Source organism: Phoxinus phoxinus, assembly GCF_949152265.1.
Source record: "Phoxinus phoxinus genome assembly, chromosome: 17".
Classification (NCBI taxonomy): Eukaryota; Metazoa; Chordata; class Actinopteri; order Cypriniformes; family Leuciscidae; genus Phoxinus; species Phoxinus phoxinus.
The window spans coordinates 19,407,907-19,433,220 of NC_136892.1; the positions used below are offsets into that span (position 1 = coordinate 19,407,907).

The window sequence follows — 25,314 nt, forward strand, 5'->3', positions numbered from 1 at the left end:
TATATATATATATATATATATATATATATATATATATATATATATATATATGGGGAGAAAGATATAAAGGCTATGCAGAGGTGGGTAACGAAATAGCCTTTATGTATTTTTTAGTATTTTGGGGGAACATTTTTACTTTTAAGAGTTTAAATGTGGGTACTTTTATTTTTAACTCGAGTACATTTCTAATGAAATTTTTTTTTACTTTTACTTCGTTACGTTGAGCGACGTTCCTCTCGTTACTTTATTTTAATGCAATACGTGTTAAATGCGTAGCCTAGTTTATTCCAAAGCGCGCTGTCTTTTTTCTGGGCATGAGCGATGCTCAATTCACAAATGAATCACTCTTTTGAGTCGATTCTGTTCAAAGATCTGTCAGAACTGTCTAAATTGGTTCGCGAATCAGTTTGATCTGTTCAGTTTTCTGCACGCACTGAATTGTCTGAAGCGCTTTCAATTCACACTCGACTCGGGAGTCGTACAGGAAGATGCTTGCAGAAATATACATTTGATTACATTTTGGAGAACAGACAGAAGAAGATCCGTCGATGTGCTTCAGGTGTTCAGTAGCGGTCATGAGCGCATGTGAAGAGCTTTAACTCTTTCTTCTCTGTGTCAATGTTTCCCTTTACATGCATTTACATGCAAAACTCTGCAGATTCACTTTATTTCGACATTGTCTAATAATCCAAATGTAGTTTTATAAGTTACTATTATACAAACCAAAGGACAGGCAATGATTTTCGGGCTACAGATGGCAGAAATAATGCTTGTCTCTTCTGTTTTTGTTTCAAAGATAGCCTATCTAATTATGATAATAATAGTAATTTAAATAAAAAATATCTAAATAATATCATGTATATATATAGGCCTAGGTGTATAGGCCTATGATACGTATAGTAACTTGAGTAGATTTCTCATTGGATACTTTTTTACTCGAGTAACTATTAAGATTATTACTTTTACTTTTACTTTGAGTAAATATTTCTATAAGTAGGCTACTTGTACTTTTACTTGAGTGCAGTTTTTGGATACTCTACCACCTCTGGCTAGATGTCTCGTCCGCGCTGCTGGCCAATGGAGGTCGACGTCCGCACACGGCGGCCATCTTACCACAGAGGGCTCACTCGTAACATTGAGGCCCGGAGGGGGAAGACGGAGGCCTCTCCCCAAATGGTGCATATACTTTTTAAATAACCATAACTTGCTCAATTTTCTACCGATTTTCAAACGGTTTGGTTTGTTATAAACGTCAGGGATGTAGTTATGTAGTTTTGACACTGCATACATTAATAATTATTACAATGGACTTCCATATGAAAATATCCTAGAACAGAACCAGATAGGTGCAATGAATATTACACACAGAGGATTTGTGTTCGTGCTGATCACTCACATTCTCTGGCTATTCTGTAAGTTTGCTAACTCATACTATAATTGGCTACTACTGTTATCACGTGACAGGCTACGCCGCGAACTGGATGTCGCAGCAAGGGAAATGCTAATATTCAAGCATTTAGGTTTTAGGCGATGGTTTAAGCTAGATTTTCCCATGGTTTGTGTTGGATAGGTACTGCCCGGATCATATTTTTTCTCCCCTCCGATCTAGATAAATTGCTGTCTGCCTGTCAACTCTTCAAAGCACTAGAGCCCGTCTACGAATTTTGGCTGTAGTTCCACCAGAGTTCCACTGGGGGCAATCGCCCCCGAGTGCAAAATGAATGAGTCTATGGAGCTAGACGGCTAAACAATCCAACGTCTTCATTGACTTTGCATTGAGAGAGGCTGCCTCCTTGTAATTTCTTGCTTCTAACTAAAGGCAGACAAATGCCTAAAAGCTGCTGTGTGACAAGGTGTACAGCAAACAAGCTAAGAAACCCAGAAATAAGTTTTTATAAGCTGTCGACTCCAAAAAACGAGCGTTTGGTACAGTGGCCGAGAGAGCTCAACGCACTGCAACTGAAGAAAACACATGCAAATAGAAAAAAAGATTAAGAAAACATCTTCATCAGTTTCACAACACACGTGTGCTCCAAATACTCACAACACAACCAAATACAGAAACGCGCTGCAAAATTTCAAAACACAACCAAATACAGAAACGCGCTGCAAAAGTTCACAACACAAACAAATACAGAAAAGCGCTGCAAATAGAACTGAACAGAACGGAAATGTTTCTAAGTGGGATGCAACATCGCTGCGACCAATGGTGAGCCAGTGGACGGGCCAATCAGAACGCTGGGAATGGGGAACATATACATGTGGAACCGAAGATCCGCTCGCAGGTAGCGCGCAAGAATTACACGCAAATTCGTTAACGATCCTACATTTTTATTAATTATAAATTATTGATATACTGTAATTGTTCATGTTTTTTACTGTATCAAGTTAAAATCCCTGTGTTTAAGCGTGCAGTACGCAGGCCAACCGCTGGAGGCTCACAACTGAATTTACTCCTTCAGGCAGCTCGGGTTCAAACTTGAAAGTTACAGAAAAAGAAAATGTTTGCTTCCAAGCTAAAAATGTTGTAAGTATTCGCAATGATTTGTGTTTCATAAGATTAGACGATCAAATCTACCTTGTCTTAATTTGACAGTTATTAATGTTTTAGCATCATTAATGTTAACTGAATCTTCGTTCCGTTTGACTCAAAACCAGCAGCAATCGACACAAATTTAATTCAATATGATTATATAGAATAAATACTAATGTATAAAATAATTAAAGTGCACATACCATTCATATGTGTAGTTTCCGCACAGATTTTACTTGGCATGTGTTCTTCTTTTGTAACGTTAACGTTACCTGAAAACGCAGAGTAAAAACGAGAATTACAAACACTTTATGTAGTAATTTCCGCTCACCGAAATTAAACAAAACTTAAACGTTAACGTTACTAAATTTCGCACGATCTTGCGTCGAAATTCAGAGGAATTGCAGTTACTGTATTTTTCTTTTCACTTCAAACTTGTCTTCTTTCGAGCATCTGGGCCCAGTTTTTCAAAAGGTTTAATCCGGATAAAATTAGTCCGGATTTAGTAATCCTTTTTTTTGCGATCCGTGATCACGTAATCCAGTTTACTTTTGAGCCAGTTTTTTAAAGCAACATCGGATTGGATCAATCTGATCCAGATAGGAACTTTTCAGGATCAACAAATCTGGATAACCAGTGCTCAAACAGGATAGGAAATCACAATGTAGAACTATAGATATGTAAAGAGCAACAAGTAGAATAGCCAGTGTGGGGTCAATATAAGTTTATTTTTATTTGAAATTAAAACACACATTTAAAAAAAAACAAGAAAAACCCCACCCCATCCTCTTCCAGCAGTCCGCTCATCTGAGACCAACACAAGCCAACACTGTACATTGAGGATATTTATAACAAGTTTCAAATATAGATGTATTGAATTAAAAAAAAGACTTAATGGAGTTCTTAAGAGGTTGCTTTGCATGCCTTAACTTCCTGAGAGCGGAACCACAGAAAGCATGTGTCCCTCTCTGTGCTGACAATGATGCACCTGTCCTGAGCCCCTTGGAGACCCTAACCAACCTCCTGCATTCTGCCAGAACGAGCAAACAGGACGTGCAACAAGGGACGCAATAGTTAGACACTATTTCTGATTTGGATTTGTTTTGGATTTCAAAAATCAGTGATTGCCATTCTTTGCATTTTTGGGGTTATTCTGTAATCATTGCATGCATCACTAATAAATATTCGTTTGAATACGTTAAAGCCTACCTAATCACTGTAGCCTGATGGATGAACAAATAAAATTAAAACCTTATGAATAAATAGGATATCTTGTAAGATACTGCATGATCCAAATATAGTATTATTTGATAATTTTTTTAAGTTTTCATTACATTTTGGGCATGAAATCCACGCTGAATCCACCCTTCTGATGGGATCCGTTTAATCCAGATTTTTTGGATCAAAGTGATCCAAATCCTACAAAAAAGTTCTGAAAAACCCAAACTAAAGGTTTGATCCGGATCAAAACCAAGATTGGATTACGTGATCTAATCCGATTATGTAATCCGTTTTTTCTTTTGAAAAACCCATTTTCAAGATTTGATCCAATCTGTTATCCAAAATCCTAGTGGATTACTTTTGAAAAACCGGGCCCTGATGGATCCTATTGTAGGCCAGAAACTTTTAAAAGTCAACATTATGCTAGATTTGAGAGATTGTTTAAATTGTGTATTGCAAAAACGAATCTCAAGCAGTAGTTACATCTGTAAATATGACTGGATGTAATTTATTTGTCAATCATTTTTATTTCTCTAGAGATCATAGAATTCATAACCATTTTCTGCAATTTTTAGAGTACTGAGAGTGAAAAGAAAGCAAAAAAACATACATTAATATTTCTGAGATTGTATCTTCCCCCCCCCCCCCCCCCCCCTTCAAGTTGCCATGTTTTCACAGCTTTTTTCTATTGGATCAATTTGAATATATGAAAAATTATTCATTTTAAAATAAACTTTTATTAAAAAGCTAAATAATCACCATCAATCTCACATTTACCTCTCAGGTAGCAAATTCGGGAGAATCAAAGGTGTGTTTACCAAATATTTAAGCCCTCTATCATCATAGAGGGTTTTCACTACACATCATCAATCCGGAAGTCGGCCATTTTGGAGGCACTGAACGTAAACATTAATGTCACTGAACTGAACAGACTCGCAAATTTGGTTGATTATTGCTGCTGAAAAATGGTCGATTTTTGGTCTACTAATCGGTCGCACCGGGAAAAAACATTGAGTTCTATAGACTGTCAAAAGTTAAAGAGAAGAGTGCAAAAAACTGATGAAAGAAGGCGTTTGTTTTTGAGAGGTACAGCATCAGCCACATGTGTAAATAGCGTTGACTATGGCTAAAATGTTGACGTAATTAACAATGGCTACATTCACACTGTCAGTCCAAATCCGATTATCTTTGTATCCGATTGGAATCTGATCTAAAATGATGTCCACACTGTGTATTGCAACTGTTCAGATCCGATTTTGTGTGCCCATGCAGCTCTTTGGCAATGACGTTTTGTTGATGGAGGGGTTTGCATTTGCAATAGAGATGTTGTCTTTTTTAAACTTTACAACATGGAAATGTGTAGCCTGCTGGACTACTGCGTCTTGAGCCTGCGGTAGAACTGTAGGAGCAGTAGCAGTTTTAACATTAAGTGACATGGCATCTGATGCACAGAAGCCAATGGCACGTCACTATGCGTATTGGCACATCCGGTGGCTCATGTCATGTCAGTGTCGCGATGTCAGTGACATGCCAATAATGTCATTGGCACGTGCCAGTTGTGCCACCGGATGTGCCAATACGCATAGTGATGTGCCATTGGCTTCTATGCATCAGATGCCATGTCACTAATACCGCGTCTCTGTAGGAGGCTGTTATGTTACAGCTTTTTTCCGTGCTCTGTCTGCGCCGGTTTCAAAAATAATAATTTTCTGTTCAACACCGGCTCTTGCAACAACACAACATTTCCCATAACAACTTCTGACGTTTATATTTTACATGGCGTGAGAGTCATATACCAAGCGAAATCCGATCAGAGCGTTGCTGATGTCCTGATGTGTGATTTGAATACATATGGATGTAGCTTGAAACGGATTTCATGTGCTTTTTTGGACTGACAATCTGAACGTAGCCTATGTCGGGATAGAAATGGAAGGAAGAATTGCAATAAGGGCTAGATAAGCTAACATTAGCTCGTTTGGATCTTTACCACATATTAAAGGTGCCCTAGAATTTTAAATTAAATTTATCTTGCATAGTTAAATAACAAGACATGGACATGACATACAGTGAGTCTCAAACACCATTGTTTTCTCCTTATTTAAAGGTATAGCGGAGGATTTTCTTTTTCCGGGTGGGTAGTCTATGCTACTATTGGTCCACCTAAGTGTCAATCATTCTGGTGATACGTTTACGTAAGGCCGTCGTACGTGCTCGTCCCTATGTAGTTTTCGCTTTCTGGTGTATTATGTGTGATGAGTTACGGTTTCAGCCATTCCTTTGAAAATGGCTGAGGGTCGAAAGAGAAAAAATGTATACGAAGTGTATGATAAGAAGAGAAAGGCAGCAGAATAAACAAGACCAGAGTGATTTTGGGTGAACATTTCACACGCTGGCGTGCGCTAAAGGCTTCCCACTGATGCCGCAGTCGCGAGGATTCTACTAGACAGGTAAAGTTTGTCATGCTATTTGGAGAAATCTAGTTTTACTTTAACTAGTAAAAGTTAATGTAAGCGTTCCCTCTCGGGAGCAAATAGTGTTGCGCATGTGCATTTTTTAAAAAATTGGAGAGGGCGGGTCTTTTCTAAAATTAGGAAAGATCCTCCGCTATACCTTTAAATATCGTTTTAGAAAAACACCCCTGAAAAATAGGCGAATCTCCACATTACACCGACTGTGACGCAAATGTCGGGATCATTAATATGTACTCCTCCAAAAATTTGCATATGGCAGCCCATGTTCAATGCCAGGCGGAACTGCGCAGACGAATCATCTGAAGCGAGTATCATAGGGAAAATGGCAGATCATGGAAATAAATGTTATGTTCCAGGCTGTGCAGGGGATGTGAGGACTTTTCATACCCTTCCGACAGAAAAGAAATGTCAACAGGCGTGGTTGATGTTTATCTATAATCGGATACCGCAACAGTTTAATTCGAAGTTTGCTCTGCCCATTTCACCACGGACCGAACATTTCACCGACGACTGTTTCCTTAACTTGGGCCAATACAGAGCTGGCCTCGATGAACGTCTGAAAATAAATCGATCGAGCTAACGTTACCATGCAACAATTTCTGATGTGTAATTGTTCAAGTTCAGACAGGTAATCTTTCTCTCAAAATCGTTCAATACTACTGTTTATGCATCAGTAAGTCAAGCCAGTGAGTAAAATATCAACTTGACATCGTTTTTTTAGTAGGATGAAAATAATCTTATTTAAATTGTGAATAAATTATATACAGAAAGCGATTAAAGAACAATCTTTACACACAGCGCGAGTTTATCTGGACACTTGCCAAACTCGTCATGAAATCAATGACGCACGTTAACTTACACTGCACGAAGCTCTTACTGTATTTACATCATCGTGTTTGCATTGGTGAAAGCAGAGAGAGTGCAGAAACTGCGTTGCAATGATAAGATCTTCATTTTCGCGATCAACAACAGACTGTCATCTGCTTGCTCAATGCTCATAACGGCAACATTTTATGTGATGGGAATAGATCTAAATACTTTAAAAACTTCTGACGATTCGTTGATCTCGATAGCTGTAATAGTAAAAACGTATATTAGCTGTAGTAGAAGTTTTTTTTTCTTTTTCTTTTTTTTTCTTGGTACTTTAAAAAAAAAAAGTTTTTATTATTATTATTTTTTTATTGCAAACTTATACATAACAACAAGCTCAGGGATGTTAAGCAAGGATGTATCATTTACAATGAACAAACAATGATACACTACAGAAAACATGAATATCCTGGATTTGCATACACCAAATTATGTAAATATACATACACAAAAAAAGAAAAGAAAAGCTGTAGTAGAAGTATTCGAGAGAGTTTCATGTGTAATACGTAGCTATTTTATATGCAAGCATGTCAGCCAATCACAGCAGTGGCCGGTTACACGAATCTCACAGCAGACACGCCCCTTCAAACAGAGCGTTAAAATCAGAGGCAAAAAGAAGGCTAGGAAAAATTGCCTTTTATTTCTAAATGATGACTATTTTTGATCTAAAAAACATACTAACATTATAAGGGCAACCCAGGAAACATTATAAAATAATAAAATAACCCCATGCCATGGGACCTTTACCTTTAGTTTGTCAAATTTTCGCTCTCTTTCCTGCTTACTAAGTCCTTCTTCCACGTGTTTTTTCTGTGGTTTATTAGTGCAACAATGTGTTCAGTCGTACATACACAGTGCAATCCATGCTGTTGTTTACATCCGAGTACCTCCATAATGGCCGTGCATCCGGGTTACTGCCCAGGCCCCAGAACGGTGAAAACCCTCTATAATAAGGGCAATAAGACAGACAACTGGGAAGGAGAGAGGATGAGATGCCATGTATATCAAGCATAGAAAGACTAATTAAACATTCTTGACGTTATCATACTTAAAAGAATCCAACCAAGGTGTTCTAAGTATATCACCGCCTGAGACTATAATGAAATCTCAGGCAGACGCCACAGACCCTTAAATAAAATAATTACATGTTATAGTCATGACTCATGCAACCATTTTGTGGTTTCTCTATGATACCTGTAAAGTTGGTTATTTTTTTTCTTTTTAAACCGGCAGGAGAATGTCTGTTTCTATACTTTGTAACTTTTTAGGTCTCTTTTTAGGAACATTGCTGCTTCTGTGGAAATTCAGAAAACAGCCTCACTTTCTTATTAGCATGTGCACTAATTTTCTGCTTTATCTGCAGGAAGGACTGGTGCAGTAAAACCTTTGCAAATGTTGCATGCAAACCTGCAGAGCCAGTTTCTTGGCCAGAAAATCTAAGGATTACACTAGTGTGGTAAAGTACATTGATAATGCATTTACACATCTCTCTGTGTTGGTAACAAGTTGCTTTAAGAACTTCTTGCATTCTTTTAGCATTTTACTCCCCTCCTTCTTATATCCTACATTTAAAAAAAACAATCGTCTACTACAGTCACGTTTGAGTGTTAGGGCTTGGTATCGATTCATGTGTTCCAATTTGATTTGATTTCGATTTGCAAGCTCTCAGTTCGATTCGATTTCGACTCAATGAGTATAGATTTAATACAAATCCTATATTTATAAAAAAAGAACTGAACGTACGTTTATAAGTGGTGGACTTTTTTTAGACAATTTTTTCATTACATTAATCTCACCTTAAATGTTTGCTCTCTCATTGCGTTTTTAGAATGGGGTAATTTTGTTGTTAAGAGTTTATGCAACACATTGAAGCTTGATTTTAATCTTTGAATTAAATTTAAAAAAGTAGCACGCATAAATACAATAGAATAAAGAGAAATAAAAAGAAAAGTTTTTGGGTAGGTCTAACACCTATTCAGAAATAGCCTACTACAGAAAGTAATCGAATGTAAAATAACACTGAATAGTCTTTTACTCCTGACTAAAACAAATACATAGGCTATTAATCCTGATTTTTTACAATTAAAGCTATCTTTTGTTGTTTTGACAACCAAATGAATGACAGACACTCACCAAGACCAGAGTTTTGACATCATTTTGTGTGTTTTTTTCCCTGTTAAAGCAATATATAACACGAAAAATCAGTTTTGTTTCTGGCAAGCTGTTTGTGAGGCGGCTTTAGGCTACTGTATGTATATGCATGCTAGGGATGGGCGATATGGACTTAAAAATATATCTGGTATTTATTGCGATAACTATATCCAGGGGTGCACATCACTTTTTCAGTGAGTTACTCAGGTGAATACCAGGAGATGGTGTTTGGTACAACTCACCCCATATGTACCGTGGCCACAGCTGTCAATCATGACACTAGTATAGCATAAAAATAACTAACTAAAACCAAACTTATTTAAAAAAAACGGACACTTAAATTTACATCAGCGTGAAAAAAAACGACCTAAAATGATAGAAAACACCTTTGGAAATTTTTTTTTTTAAGTGTTATTTGATTGTTCAGATATATTTATTTGTATAAATGAAATATAATTAATCCTTATTAAAGATATTAAAGAGCAGTGAATTTTCTCTTTTTACTTTGTTGTTTGATCAATTAAGTGTACAGAAGGCATTAGGTTTATTACGCACTGTCACTTTAAGACCGAGTGTGCAGATCCAATTGCATTGCTGATGCACATCCGATATTCTCACAACTGTACGTTCTGTAAAGACATAACCGACTGTGTTTACGTGAATACTCTCCAAAACGGACATTTAGACATAATGGTGTGTGTATTTGTCCATTCAGACTCGAAAGAGAGCTCAGTTCAGTCCTTGCGCGTAGCGCACTGTAACGTTAGCTGTCTATGTGCAGGGCTGCACGCTTCGGGGGGGGTGTGTGTTCGCAAATAAAAACATACCGAATAAAGCTCTCTTTCGCGCCAAGTCACTCTTATTCAGATCTATCCATATGTCTGCTCTTCTCTTTCTCCCAGACGTTTACATTTTTTAACGATTTGAGACATGGATCAAGCGCATGCCAACTCGTGTGCCGCCGGTAGATCAGCACGTTACAATTCACATGTGCGAATCTACCACACACACAAATCAGTTCGGACTGGATCACTTCCCCAATCGTCCCTCCCTAACATTTCCGTCTAGTTTTTATTCGTTGACGAAAATGTCAATACATTTTCGTTATAGTGGTCGTCATTTAATACGGGTTTTTATTTAGTTATCCTCTCGTTTTCGTCTGTGAAAATTTTTAATTAACACTGCCTAGGTTGCATTTTGGCGACAGTTACCCTTAAAGTACGCAAAGGCGCGCAGTAACACAAGTGGCATTATGCATTCCTGATTTTTGTCGCGCATGCGTACCTGCGTACCAGTTATTTGCACCCCTGACTATATCAATGATGATATAAGTTATAGTACCATTCACCACTGTTTTTGGCTGCAAGTGAACGCAGCATACATTCTTGAGAGCTTCAGAAACACAAACATCAATATAATTTAAAGTAAGACGTACCCATCATCAAATAGGCTCCTCTAATATACCAAATGACGGCAGGCTGATAGTCATGTTTGCTTATTTATTTATTTTTCTGGTGAAAGTGTCTTGCCTCAGGCTATAATGCAAATCGATTTTTGAAATTTGCAGATTCATCTATGGTTGCTTGATATTATAATATTGACGATGTATGGCTATTACCTACCACACAAACATTGAATTGAATTAGCATATCCATTATGTAAAACAGTAGCCAATAGGCTACTATAATGATGCTGTCTTGTAAACGTGAGCTACGCGATATTTTGGCGTTTGAAAAAAAATAAAACCCATGAAATAATATTCACATGACATGCTGACATATATGCCACTGTACCTGGGATGAAGACATTTCACACGCAACGCAGGCATTCTGCCCAAGACGTGAGAACTCCTTCTGCAGAGTTCGGGGGTATCGACTTGTCAACAAATGCACGTATATCCTCTGGTGTAACCATGACAGATTTTGCGACAGTAGTAGGAGACAATACTGTTTCCTAACTGTAGGGGGACCCCGAGAGCAAAAGCTACTTGGTGTTGCTTTAAAGACCATACCTCGCAAAAGCTTCAAACTGAACCAAAAGAAATAGAAAACACTTTTTATCAGTACTACAGCAAATTATATTCACTAGAGGGTGCTCCTAACAAAGAGTCTATCAGAGCATTTCTAGATGAATTAGACCTCCCTTGTAGGAGAAATACAAAATCAAAGAATATTAGCAGAAATTACATCAAAAGAACTGGATAAAGCAATAAGTAGACTAAAGGCAAATAAAGCCCCAGGTAGTGACGGTTTCCCAGGTGAATGGTATAGGATATTTAAGGAAGATTTGAAGCCGCTTCTTCTTAGAGCTTTAAACTATATCCATAAAGAAGGCAAGACCCCTCTCTCATGGAAGGAAGCAATTATTACGCTGATTCCCAAAGAAAATAAAGATAGAGATAATTGCGCCAATTATAGGCCAATATCAATTTTAAATGTGGACTATAAGCTATTTACATCCATTATTTCTAAACGATTTGAATCCTTTATTTCTGATATTATTGATGAGGATCAGACTGGCTTTATAACTGGTAGGCAAACGCAAGATAATATCAGAAGAAGTCTTCAAGTGATTCACAATATTTCCAGCAATAAGCTTAAAGCGGCCTTGATCAGCCTTGATGCAGAAAAGGCATTCGATCGAGTAAACTGGGATTTCTTATATCTAACGTTGGAGAAATTTGGCCTTAATAATGACTCTATTCAGTGTATTAGAGCAATCTATGATAAGCCAACCGCACAAATAAAAGTAAACGGATCTCTGACAGACCGGTTTGAACTCAGTAGAGGCTGTAGACAGGGCTGCGGATTAAGTCCCACCCTTTTTGCTTTATACATCGAGCCACTGGCCTAAGCGATCCGGGAGAAAAATGATTTAAAGGGGATTATGATCAATGAAAGAGAACAAAAGATTGGTTTATTTGCAGACGATATATTGTTATTTCTAGAGGATATTAACATATCACTTCCCATACTGATGGATTTTTTGGGAAAGTATAATGTATATGCTGGTTACAAGTTGAATATTGCCAATACCCAAATACTACTGTTTAATCATTCACCCTCAAATGAAACTGCAGTGCACGCGCATACGATTTAAAATGGAGCATCAACAAAATTAAATACCTCGGAGTACTTCTGTCTAAAGATCCTTCTCTACTTTATAATTTTAACTACAATAAACGAAAGTATTAGAACAGACATCCAGAGATGGTCTACTTATCCACTCGACTTAAGTGCTAGAATAAATGTGGTAAAAATGAACATCCTCCCTAGGCTACTTTATTTATTTCAATCCCTCCCGGTAAATATACCATCAAAACAATTCAAAGAGTGGGATAAACTGTTATCGAAGTTTATATGGGATGGGAGGAAGTTAGGTATTCAACACTACAGCTTCAGAAAGATAAGGGGGGCATGGCCCTTCCGAATTTAAAAATGTACTTTTATGCAGCTCAATTGCGTTACCTGTGTTGCTGGTGTGACTAGTTATTTTGCCAGATGGAAAGAGATTGAGACATGCATCCCTGGATATGATGTTCAGACACTCATGGGAGAGGACCGTATTCCAACCGATTTAATATAATTATTTGGCCCAATTGTACAATTCACAATGGAAATTTGGTATAGTGTAGCAAGACAGTTAAAATTGAATAAAGAAAGGAAAATATTAAGATGGGTAGCTCATGACAAAGACTTCGGTCCAGGAACGCATGACTCAAATTTCAAATATTGGATCAATAAAAGGGTTACACCTTATTGTAATTTAATTAATAATGGGGAAATAAGAAGTTTTCAATATCTGAAAGACAAATTTAGTTTAGATAAATGAGACTTCTTCCGATACTTGCAACTAAGAGAATACTATAATAAAGAAATTAAGGACAGAAATTAACCCAATGCGGTTTTAGAGACTATCAACAGAAAATGGACAAAATCGTTTCAAAGCTGTACAGTACACTAGCTTAATGTCCTGTCAGAAAAACAACTCTGTATGTCAAAGAAAAGTGGGAAAAAGAATCAATCGCCACAATCTCAAATGAAGAATGGTATAAAATCTGTGAGATGTCACAGACATCTACAAATTCACAAAAATGGAGAGAATTCAATTGGAAAAATTTAATTCGATTCTTTATTAGGCCATCTATTAAATGTAAACAAATGTCCACTCAACAAATGTGTTGGAGGCAATGTGGCACTGCGGATGCTAACCACACTCATCTTTTCTGGGACTGCATTGAGATAAAACCTTTCTGGACTTCTCTCCACCTTACTTTTTGCAAAGTATTGAAGTATTCTGTACCATTCACTTTTACAACAATGTATCTGGGCCTTTTGTCCAGTGTAAAGAAAGATGATTAATATTTGGTTAAGATATTATTGTTGGCAGGGAGGAAAGCCCTAACAAGAAGATGGCTCCAACCTGAGTCGCCCAGCCATATTCAGTGGATGGACATTGTGCATAAAATATTCACCATGGAAAGAATGACCTTTATTCTAAGATTGAAAGAAGCTGAATTTAAAGAAAAGTGGGAAAAATGGACCGCATATAAAATAACATTAGAAACTGTGTAATTTGAATGTTTTTTTTTTAAGTTGAATTTTTTCATCACGATATCCGGTTGCTGTCTTATGTTTAATTGTTCGTTTTATTTTATTTTTGCATTTTGTAAACAACTGAGATCAACATGTTATGTGTTTTATCTGCCCAAAACAATAAAAATAAGAGTGAGAAAAAAAGAAAAGAAAAAAAAACTCAGCTTCACGTCCGCCTTTCGCCATGCGCGTGAGCTGCAAATGGGTCCCGGTATATCACAAACGATAATATATCGCCCATCCCTAATGTACGCAGAGAAAAACATATCTGAGAGCACACGAGTACTGAATAGTTTAAAATCGCTTGAATGTTTAAACTGGTAATTCTTAAAAATGATAAACGTTACTCACTGTTTGTGAAATTGAATCTCGGAGAAAGTTTTAAAATGACTGATTTGATTTTATAATCTGTGTGGATTCATTTACTCATACAACCTACATGCTAAAGTGGTTCAATGTTTGTAGGGAATTTCCCGCATTATAAGTGGGAGACCTGTGGGAATGATACAAATTATGCACAATACCCGCAATCTCGCGCTGAAATTTGAGCCCTTGTAATATGGAAAAAATTATTCGTAGCCTTTGAGAATCGATTTTGAATCAACCACATTTTAAAAAACAATTAATCGAACATATTTATTTTACACAGCCCTATTGAGTGTGTATAATTGTGTTTTATTTGTTGTAAAATTCACCAGGAAAGTCTCTTCAATGAATGTTAACCACAGACTTTATTTTACTCCTAAATTGAAACCCATGGCTTAGAAATGCTACTTCTCTTGCAGGTGTTGGTCTACAAACAGCTTTAGAAAGTATAGCGGCAGAAGCAGGTCAGGGAACAGCTGCTGCCGTCGAGCCCACCGGAGGAGGTTTGCCTTGATCACGCTGTACTGCCTGTCCAGATGCATCATGCTGAATGGCAAACTCAAAGGTTGAGTGGCCATGCCGGACCAATTTCTGAAGTTTTGACAGCACAGGAGGGATGAGTTCAGAGGCCAAAACCACTGGAAACTTCTCATGGTGGACGGGATCTAGTTGGTTCAGGATATCCAGTGACCAGGACCGGTATTCAATACCCATGCCATGCTCTGATGGGTTGTCACACAGAGTGAAAATCTCATCTACTTTCTCGTGAGTGACAAAGCCCTGATGGCGCATGGTACATGTGCATGTGCTGCAGTAGATGTGGATCCAGCAGCAGCAGGTGGAGGAGCAGCTGCTGGCATTGAGCTCTCAGGAGGATGTGGGCCTCAAAGACGCTGTCTTGCCAGTCCAGATGCATCCTCATGGATGGCTAACTTAAAGGCTGAGTGCCCATTAGGGGTGGAACGGTTCATGTATTAGTATTGAACCGAATTGGTAGAGGCATCACGGTTGGGTCTCATGAATTTATGAGTATACACGGTATAAAAATAAATAAAACTCACGTGCAAATTAATTAATGTTATGCGGAACTACTGTTAGAAACGCGGGTTCTGTAGCTCTGCCTTAAGCTAGGTTTTCGCTGTCTATGGGTTTGCGAGCCTCCGCTGACTGCACGCGCGCCTCCCTAAATGGACGAGGCATTTATACTTTGCGCTTGCCGGTGTACTATTCTTTGAAATGACATGACAGGAATGAAGTGCGACTCGGTGTAATTGTCCTCTAAACCATCAGGAATCAGCGGCGAGAAGAAGTAAGGTACATTCGTGAATGTTTATTTTAGTACACCAAAACCACACTACAAAAGAATCGTGCAAAGCAGTAAACCAGATTATTCCCTGTGGCCATTAGAAAAAAATCTTACATAATTTCTAAACATTTTTATTTAGTTTTGTGAACCTTTTTATAAAACATGGCCATTTATTTTTATTTAAAGGGCTTATGTCTGCTATTGTAGGCTCATTTAGTTAATGTAAGCAACTAATTTAGATGCAAGAACTGGGTGCCGGTACTGTGAGATGTACATGCTCGGCCAGATTCGGCTTGAAGTCGTGCATCTTCGGATGCGGAGCTGCGAGCGCTGTTACAAAAAAAGCCGTGCACTGCACAGCACACCGCCAGTGGGGCATTGCGCACCCAACGCGCACGACCGCAATGACGACATTTTTGCCGCGCGCACCTTCGTGCTCATGCGTCCGCACATAAGAGATGCTGTATTTTCAGTTTTCTAGCGGATTGTCTTTTTTTCTTATTTTGTTTGCATCTTAATTTACACACTTCAGGGCAGGCTGCCTCAGCTAGCTCAGGGGAGAGACTAAATAGGTGGTACAGCCTGAGCATGCACAATAAAAATAATTGCCTTCTGCATTTTTGTTTTGCTTTTCCCTCCATTGTACCGAACCGTGACTTCTGTGTATCGTTCTACCCCTAGTGCCCATGCTATCCTGGTTGAGGAAGTTTTGACAGCAAAAGTGGTAGAAGTTCAGGGACCACAAAGGGAGCAGAAAAGGGCTAAACATTTTCCTGCAAGACCTTCCTCTCCTATCTCTTCTTTCGGTCATTATACCTATGGACAGAAAAGACAGTAATTAGCATATGTGGAATGTGCAAATAGACAAAAATTTACAATTCATTCCTGAACCTACCACTGGAAGAGTGTGAACTGATTTTTTTTTGTAATTTCGTCCAGGTCATGATTCCAGGGCTGTCCAGGACTACATCCTTGATCATTCGACAATCACTGACTATGAAACTGCAGGAAACTTCTCACGGTGGACGGAATCAAGTTGGTCCAGGATATCCCGTGACCAGGCTGCCAACTTTTTTTTTGCAAAACCGGCATTCAAGGTACTCAGTACCCATGAAATGCCAACCGCTGAGATCCAAGATCCGCCTGACATCACGCAAGCTGTCAATTGGACGACGACAGGTGGGCTTTGAGCACAGCAGCCTGTATGGCCACATGTGGTAGGGGACCCACAGGAACAGCCTGGTGTGAATAAACATGTCAGGCGATGGAGGCTGAGAGTACTGGGGACCGGGAGCAGGAGGAAACCACCAGAGATGGAGATCCTCTGGGGAAGAGAGCCTTGCTGACCCACAAGTGCTGCTATTTTGTCAGAGTCTGCCTCTAGCCTTCAGGCAGAAGCAGCTGTGCGAGAGAGAGATGTGAGACTTTTTCTTCCGCTGCTGATTTTGACTAGTGATTTGAGCATTTGACTTACTTCTTCCGTAGGCACTGGTGCAGTGGCTCTCGGTGCAAGGGGCAGGGGTTTTTGCTGACCGGACACTTGAGTCACATCTGCTGCAAGGAGAAACAGTAAATGAGACGCACAGAAAAAAAGCATCATTACAATCTATTTTAGTGATGCACATACCACTGTTAGTTACTAATGTGTAAGATTAATACATTTAATTACTAGTTCTAACCATGTTTAAGCTCACAGAAGGAAGCAGGAACCGCCTAAAGAAAGTACAAAATGAAAGTAAATTGGTAGCCCCACACAAAAGACTGCTGCATAAAGTAAAACAACATGAATGTCCCAGGCCTGGTTCTCTCTCGTCTTGCACTGTCGTCACTCCTCCTTTTATCCATGCACGTCTCCTCTGTGAGACTCGAGACTGGTATAGCACACATTAGTTTATTAGCACTTGCGTCACAGGCCTCGCTCCATTCCCACAGTTCTGGACCTTGCCCTGCTTGCCACACTAATATGATTAATACAGTTAAATATGGTGTTAATAGTTATAAGTCAACTCCCCTTTATTTATAAAGCGCTTTATACAATATAAATTGTTTCAAAGCAGCTCACCCGTAATAAACTGAAATAACAGAATCAATGATGCTAACTTTATCAGATATGATAATTCCCATTCTACTATGAAGCAGCTCTAAAAAAACATTAGTGTCATTATTAAGCTCTAAAAAAACATTAGTGTCATTATTAAGCTCAAGTCAGCTGAATTACAAGATGGAATACAAAAACAAATAAATGAAGAAAAGTGAGATTCATGCCTGGAGGCACTGATTCTGCAATCCTCTCTGCATCTCTTCTCCTGATGTAGATCTGCAGAGGATCCATCTTGGTACCCGGTCTGGCTTCCTGCTTCCTCCTTCCTTACCCACTTGGTGAAGCTGAAAAGGTAAACCATACCAGCTTCTTTCCCAATCCACTGCCTCATAAAGTTCCTTGAAGGTCACGCTGGCAAAATTGCCGAAGCCTACTCGCATCAGGTCTTCTTGGGATGGTGTACGCCAGTACCCTCTCGAACCCGGTGCTCGCTGATGGCAGCCATCATTTCAGGGAACAGGGCAGCATATCGGAGCATCCATCCAGCATCCTTGTTCCCCATGACTGCAGACTGGGTGGTGTCTCCTCTCTCACGCTCCCATTAATGGACAGCCAGCACCATGGATGATTACCCAATATCACTGGTTAGCTACCATTTTAAGCTTTTACCCCGGTACTGGCCGAACTGCAGGGCGCTCTCACTCAGCACGAGCTGGTGACTTGATGTGTCATCTCCTGCTTCTGACATACAAGCGATGGCCTCCTCCTTCACCCTTATAGCAGGCCATGAGTGTCCCGGAGTGGGATTTCTCCTGTAGACAGTAGCGAGGGCGGCTGCCTTAGAAGAGGGCTTAAGGGTGAGCTAGTGACCAGTGGGGTCTCTCCGAAACTGAGGATTGAAATCCATTTTCTACACAAGATTATTTATTATTAATGATTATCAATGTATTATTATTTATTTTATAAAACAAACGTATTTATACTAAATGTATAAATGCATTATTGTTTAGCACCCTTTTCTTTCTTAATTTCCTCCATCCACTGCCCCACAGTCTTCCCAGAGGCCTTTGCACAAAAATGGACACCCGGAACTGGCTGTGGCCAAACTCTTTTGGTTTTGGGTGTCCACATCTTTGGCAAAGGTACTGTTCCGGGTTTTGTCTTTTTCTACGTGTCAGCCCTTGTGCTGCAGCTGCCTGCTTTTTTCTTCGCCAAGCTGTTTTCTTAGGCAACTTTTGGTCATGTGTTGCAGATGTTGCTACAGCAGAGAGTGCAGGTGCATGTATGTGTTCTGGTGGGGGTGCTGCAGTATAGGTAAATGCAGCAGGAGGGGAAGGAAGAGGAGGAGGATGGCCTCGAGCTGTCTTGCCAGTCCAGATGAATCCTCATTGATGTCGAACACAAAGGCTGAGTGCACATGCTGGACTGGTTGTTTAAGTTTTGACAGCATGGGTAGTAAGTTTTCAGAGGCCACCAAGGGAGCAGAAAACGGCTGGACGTTTTGCTGCAAGACCTCCTTCTCTTGCCTCTTTTTTTCTGGCATTATGGCTACGTACAGAAAAGACGACAATTTTGCATATGTACTTTTTTGGGGGGGACAGCTCTCTCTGAGGAGGGCAGGGCTTCTGGCTGACTGGTTGATTGGCTTGCATCAGCTGTATGGTATAACAGAAATGTGAATGAGACCCATAGAAAAGGCAACAATATAGTTGTTACATATACTAGCCCGGCCCGGCTCGACACATTAACTGTAATTATGAGCCCCAGCCCAATTTAAACTCGACCATTTTTTAATACGTGGGTCGTTATAACTGACGTTCTCAACTGGACTGGTTGTTTAAGTTTTGACAGCATGGGTTGTAAGTTTTCAGAGGCCACCAAGGAAGCTGAAAACGGCTGGACCTTCTCTTGCCTCTTTTTTTCTGGCATTATGCCTACGTACAGAAAAGACGACAATTAGCATATGTAGGTAGAGATGGGTGGAATGTACAAATAGACAAAAAATAACAATTTATTCCTGAACCTACCACTGGGAGAGTGTGAGCTGATTAAGATCGAAAAGCTTCAATTTACTCCGGGCGTATGGCAGCCCACCGGTTCACCCTGACTCTGGCAATAATCTGACCAGTAGGGTAAATGCGGCAGAGAGCCAGACAGATGGCCTCAACCAGATGACTCGCATTGGGCCACTGAGCTGGCCCACTGCCATCAAGGAAGCATCTGGGAAGTGAGAAAGGTAGAAAGCAGTATTAATCTGATTATTTGAAGAATATGGGACAAAAAACTGAATAACACTGTAATGTTGTGAGATACAACTAATAGTCTATATAGTTAATAAACAAATAATTTAGCTCTCTTCAAGAAATGGACAGCTCCAATTATATTTTCTCTTGATTTCTCTTATGCAAGTAACTTAAAGTGCAAAGAAAAGACATAATCTGGAAGAAAACTATTCCATGAAATACTGTCTTGAAAAATACGAATGCTCCAAAATAATGGGTTAATTTGGAAACGTACCGCTTCAGACTTTCTATGCCTGGGGTCACACTGGTTGGAGGTTGTAGGGCCGCCGTCTGTTGGTGAATGGGCTGCAGGGGATTGCAGCTGACCTCCATAAATTCAACAAGAACATCGAAGCTCAAGTCCTCAAACCCCTCATCCCCCTCCAAATCACCCTCCAGGTCTTCATCCTGAAGCCCATCTGGTGTGTCAGGATCAGCGAAGTCTTCCTCAAGAGCTCTATTGTATTAAAATTAGCTCTCCTATAGAAAAACAAAGTGGGTCATGCAGATGTTTTAACACATGGGTGAAATACAGCTGCTACCTATAAGTAGCATGTGCATGACCACAATACCTGTGTATTTGCCCGGGCTGGTGTAATCCTGAAGCATCCTGAAGCGCAGAAGCTGTTCGCTCAGGACGTTCAGGAACTGCTGCATCTGGCCGCTGTAGCAGATGTTTTCCCTGCTGCCACCTTCAACAGCAGCGACTCCACGTGCTTCGTTCCACTTCACCAGCCCTTCAAGCAGGTTCACTTGAAAGTGCAAAGCACTTGCACTTGTACCTAAAAACAAAGGCAGAAGTGATTACTAAGAAAAACACTCTGCACACACAAACAATGCACATTATTTTTGTGTAATGCAAACCTGGTACGAAGCGATTCAGGTGCAGGTGGAACGACTCCAGGGACGTTGTGCCACGTGCACAGCGGTACAAAGGCAGAATGACCCCTCCCTTGGTCACCTTCCTGTACATCTGTACACCTGGCGGGTCCTGGATGCACTCTAAGTGGCGCTGCTGGGTAAGCCAGATCTCCTGCATCCTCTCCTGGTCCAAAGACCTTAAGCAGCTTCTCTATGAGCTGCTTAGTCTCATGGGCCCCACGAGTGCGGCGGCGGAAATGCCTCGCTAGTTCTTTGGCGGTGGGCTCGCAGTCTGTCGCCGTCTTGACCTCCTTCAGCCTCTCCACATCTGAAGCATCCCACTCGAAGATGCATGCAGAGAGGTTTTTCATGAAGAGGCTGTACAGTGGGTGGCTGTCTGTGGTTACTCCTACGGCAAATCGCCACATGAAGTGCCACACATCCAGCCTGACAAGCAGCTGGTCCCACTCTGCGAACATAGCGACTGCCTTGCCTTTGCCTGTGGAAGAGCAACAGTCCCTGTCCAAATATAGGACTTGTGGAGGAGCTTCCCCAGCTCTGCAGTAACGCTCTACAAGTCCAGAGCACATGGGAAGCAGACCAAGTGCTGCTCTTTTGGGAGCGTCTGCTTCCAACCTTCAGGCAGCAGTAGCTGTGGGAGAAAGAAAAAAATTGTGTATTTTATCTCTGAGAGCTTTAAGTCACCATTTGAACATTTATCTTAATTCTACAGTGGGAACTGGCTGGGTTTTTTTTTGGGGGGACAGCTCTCTCTGAGGAGGGCAGGGCTTCTGGCTGACTGGTTGATTGGCTTGCATCAGCTGTATGGTATAACAGAAATGTGAATGAGACCCATAGAAAAGGCAACATTATAGTTGTTACATATACTAGCCCGGCCCGGCTCGACACATTAACTGTAATTATGAGCCCCAGCCCAATTTAAACCCGACCATTTTTTAATACGTGGGTCGTTATAACTGACGTTCTCAACTACAATTCTGAGTTGTTTGAACTACAGAAATCTGTTTAGAATTATCTTAATGAATAATGCAACAAGGACAAAGCATGTAAACTCATGTTTGTTTATTCATAATGGAATGGATCGCAAATGGATCCGAATGAAGAAATGTAAAAAACAATGAACACAGAATTAAAATGGTTCCATACGTCCGACTTTCCTTCAAACTTGCATAAAGTTAATTCGCCTGTTTGAATTTTTTTCTTTAAATCTTCAAGCTCCATGTTGCACCTAAGCTACACAATACAGCACAGCAGGCCCGGTGTGATGCGTACGAGTGGAGGAGACACTGCGCATGACACGTGACGTGTTTCATTTTGTAATTGTGTAGCCTAACTTGTGCAACTTTGTACACATTTGTTACTTAGGCCTACTTTGCTTAAAATATATATAATATTTCTGATTATGGCATAGCTTTCTCCCCACCCAATTAGACTAATAAAGTAATAATTAAAAAACACAAATGCTTGATCAAGGGTCGGGTCAAGCTCGGGTTAGAGAATCTAAGCTCTAGTTGCCATGGAATATATATATATATATTTTTTTTTTAAAGCCAGGTTATTGGGCTGGCATGCTCAGAAGGTGTAATATACCTCCTACCTTATTGATTCCAAAACCATCATCTGAAGAATGATAATACAGAATCACACTACATGCTATACAATGTACCACAGTGTGCAGCTGCAGCAAGCAAATCAGCATCTGATGGCTCCTTTGTAGACGCTGAGCTAGAAGCGACTGCTGTTAATATTAATGAGCAGCATTAATAATTACAAGATAAAAAACAACAAAAAATGCAATACCAAGCAAAAAGGAAGTAAGCCTTGTGCCTAATATACAGTTCCGGTATCTATCTGTCAGTCAGACGGGGCTATTTTAATATATAGCTTTTCTCATGTTTAAGGATGAAATGGATAATGCACTTTCCCCACCCCACATCCCTGCGGGTACTTTTCAGTCTACGTGCGCTTCATTATTTAAATAGGTAAGGCTTAAAAACACGAAAATTCTCGTTTCTTAGGGAAGTTACCAGGGAGCCTCTTCAAAAAGTTAGCAGGCAGAGGCGGACTGGCTATCTGCTTGCTGCAAAAGGCAGTTTCACATATTCCACAGCAACGCTTAGCTGCCCACAGATGCGCCTGCCTATTAATCTGCCTGATTATTCGGCCGGCCGATCAATCGGTTGACCTCTTTATATAGATTTGCAGTGCCTCCATCTTAGTACCAGGGTGAGTGTCCTTTTTCTGCCTCACCCACCTGATTAAGCTGAAATGAGAAAAACAAATTAACCCAAGCCCATACACCACACATTATTACGGCCAGCATATTCTTCTTACACATAGTTTCTTAAATGTCATGGTGGCAAAATTGTCAAACCTGACGAGCAACTTGTCCTCTTGGGCCGGTGTCCCAGAACCCTCTCGAGCCTGCCGCTCGCGGATAACTGCCACAGTGTCGGGAAACAGGTCAGTATACTGCAGCAAGGCATCTTTGTTGCCCATTACTGCAGATGTTACTGCATTACTGTAGATGTTGCTGCAGGTGTCGCCCCGCTCTTGCTGATGAGAGGTCAGCACCATAGCTGCATATCCAACATCATTGGACAGCAACCATTTAAAGGTTTTCCCACGGTACTGGTCGAACTGCAGGGCGCTCTTGCTCAACACAAGCTGGCGATTTCTCTTGTCACCACCAGCAGCAGCCACACGAGCCATGGCTTCCTCCTTGACCCTGGCAACAGGTCATAAACTTCCAGGGGTGGGATTTTTCATGTAGGCAGTGGCCAGGGCTGCTGCCTCAGGTGATGGCATTGAGGGGAAGCTCATCAGAGAACTTGGCATAGAAATCCATGTTCTATAAAGCACAGAATAACAAATGACAGCACTGTTAAAACAGAAATACAGTAGTCGGATCTAGCTGTTCAATACATCAAGCATTGCAATGACAAAAGGAAGACATAAAAAAGTGTGTGAGAGAGATCTCAGGACTGGTGGGAACATACAATACGAGCTAATGAAAGTGCGTATCTATACCACAAATTTTATTTCTCGTGCCATTTATATGCCAAAAAAGGGTTTTTGCGTGCATGATACACACTGTAAACCCCTTGGGTAGGATTAGGGGTGTGGAGTGCGTGCGTATTACACGCCATAAAGTGCATATCATATGAGAGCAAAAATTGCGTTTCATATAGACGCAAAACATTTTTTTGGCGTAAATGGCACGAGAAATAAAATTTGTGCTATAGATATGCACTTTCATGAGATCGTGGCGGGCTTAAACGAGGAGCAGTGGGTCTGAAATTTTAGGATGAGCAAGCCAACCTTTGATATGTTGTGTCAACATGTGTCCACATTCCTACCCTCTCCTACGACGACACATCGTTATGGCGGGCCGTCTGTCCCTTTGCAGAAGCGCGTCAGGGTTTCCCTCATCACTAAACCACGGAGACGTAGCCTAATGCCTCAGAGAATCCGATCTGCCTGTTTACATGACTGTGATCTGATTTATTTCCACATATGAACAAGGCCGATGGGCGGGCCCTTGTCATGCTCTGACAGGTTGTCCCACAGAGTGACAATCACATCTACTTTCTCCTGAGTGACGAAGCCCTGATGGCACAGGTCAACCAGACTGTTGGCCAGCTTTGACATGGTCATACCCAGCTTGGCCATCTGGTCCCACACTCTCCACCTGGGCATCAAAATAAATTCATGCACATCTATCTTTTCGCTGCTATATCATTTTTCAGTATCAAAGTAAGATAATATTTCATGTCCATAAGATTTTTTATGTAGCCGTGAAATATGCTAAATTATCTACAGCTAGCCATTATTTATAAAAAAATAACCAACTAAATGATAATTCAAAATGATCACCCCACACCCCATAAAACCTCATTATTGATTGGTATATGGGTATTTATTCACCTGGCTCTGAGTGGCTGTCCCAGGCAAGAAAGGCTCTGCTGGATGTGTCTGGGATTATGACAGCAAACGGCAACCCTACAACCTCCTGGTCTCTTGAACGGACTGCAAGAGATTGCAGCTGAGCTCCAAATTCAAATGGCTTATCGAAGCTCAAGTCCTTAAACCCCTCATCCCCCTCCAGATCACCCTCCTGGTCTTCATCCCAAAGCTCATCTGGGGTGTCAGGATCTGCAGCAAAGTCTTCCTCAAATGTTCTATTGGATTTGGAATACAAGTATTGCACACCAATGAGCTCACCTATAGAAAAACAGCGCGTAACGCAGATGTTTTAACAACACATGGGTGAAATACAGCTGCTACCCATAAGTAGCATGACCACAATACCTGTGTTCGCCCGGGTAATCCTGAACCGCCTTGAAGCCCAGAAGCTGCTCGCTCAGGACGTTCAGGTACTGCTGCATCTAGCCGCCGTAGCAGATGATCTCCCTACTGCCACCTTCAACAGCAGCGACTCCACGGGCTTCGTTCCACTTCACCAGCCCTTCGAGCAGGTACACTTGAAAGTGCAAGGCACTTGTACCTAAAAACAAAGGGAGAAGTGATCACCAAGAACAAGTGCGCACACACAAACAATAGACATTATTTTTGGGTCACGTCTGTGACCCATGC

The 25,314-nt window shown here is 40.5% G+C and overlaps 1 protein-coding gene and 1 long non-coding RNA gene across 5 annotated transcripts; one reads left to right on the forward strand and one right to left on the reverse strand.

Annotated features, from left to right (window-relative positions):
- Positions 1-6,538: 6,538 nt before the first annotated feature.
- Positions 6,539-14,755, forward strand: LOC306984698. The gene is made up of 3 exons (XR_013794599.1): positions 6,539-6,853; positions 8,459-8,551; positions 14,627-14,755. It is a non-coding gene; the product is annotated as an uncharacterized lncRNA (long non-coding RNA).
- LOC306984697 (uncharacterized protein) lies at positions 14,515-24,782 on the reverse strand. 4 transcript variants are annotated; one of them, XM_079586234.1, is made up of 8 exons: positions 20,701-24,004; positions 20,409-20,618; positions 20,072-20,316; positions 19,582-19,774; positions 17,193-19,488; positions 16,988-17,067; positions 16,409-16,914; positions 14,515-16,329 (listed from the first exon to the last, which is right to left on the reverse strand). In XM_079586234.1, exons 1-3 carry the CDS (start codon positions 20,873-20,875, stop codon positions 20,294-20,296), a joined length of 408 nt encoding a protein of 135 aa, XP_079442360.1. In that variant the 5' UTR covers positions 20,876-24,004; the 3' UTR covers positions 14,515-16,329; positions 16,409-16,914; positions 16,988-17,067; positions 17,193-19,488; positions 19,582-19,774; positions 20,072-20,293. The 4 variants fall into 4 exon arrangements, with proteins under 4 accessions (XP_079442360.1, XP_079442358.1, XP_079442357.1 ...); XM_079586232.1 differs by lacking the exons at positions 14,515-16,329; positions 16,409-16,914; positions 16,988-17,067; positions 17,193-19,488 and adding an exon at positions 24,646-24,782 and having other exon boundaries at positions 19,655-19,774; positions 20,701-24,409; XM_079586231.1 differs by lacking the exons at positions 14,515-16,329; positions 16,409-16,914; positions 16,988-17,067; positions 17,193-19,488 and having other exon boundaries at positions 19,655-19,774; positions 20,701-22,981; positions 23,093-23,701.
- Between the last annotated feature and the right edge of the window lie 532 nt (positions 24,783-25,314).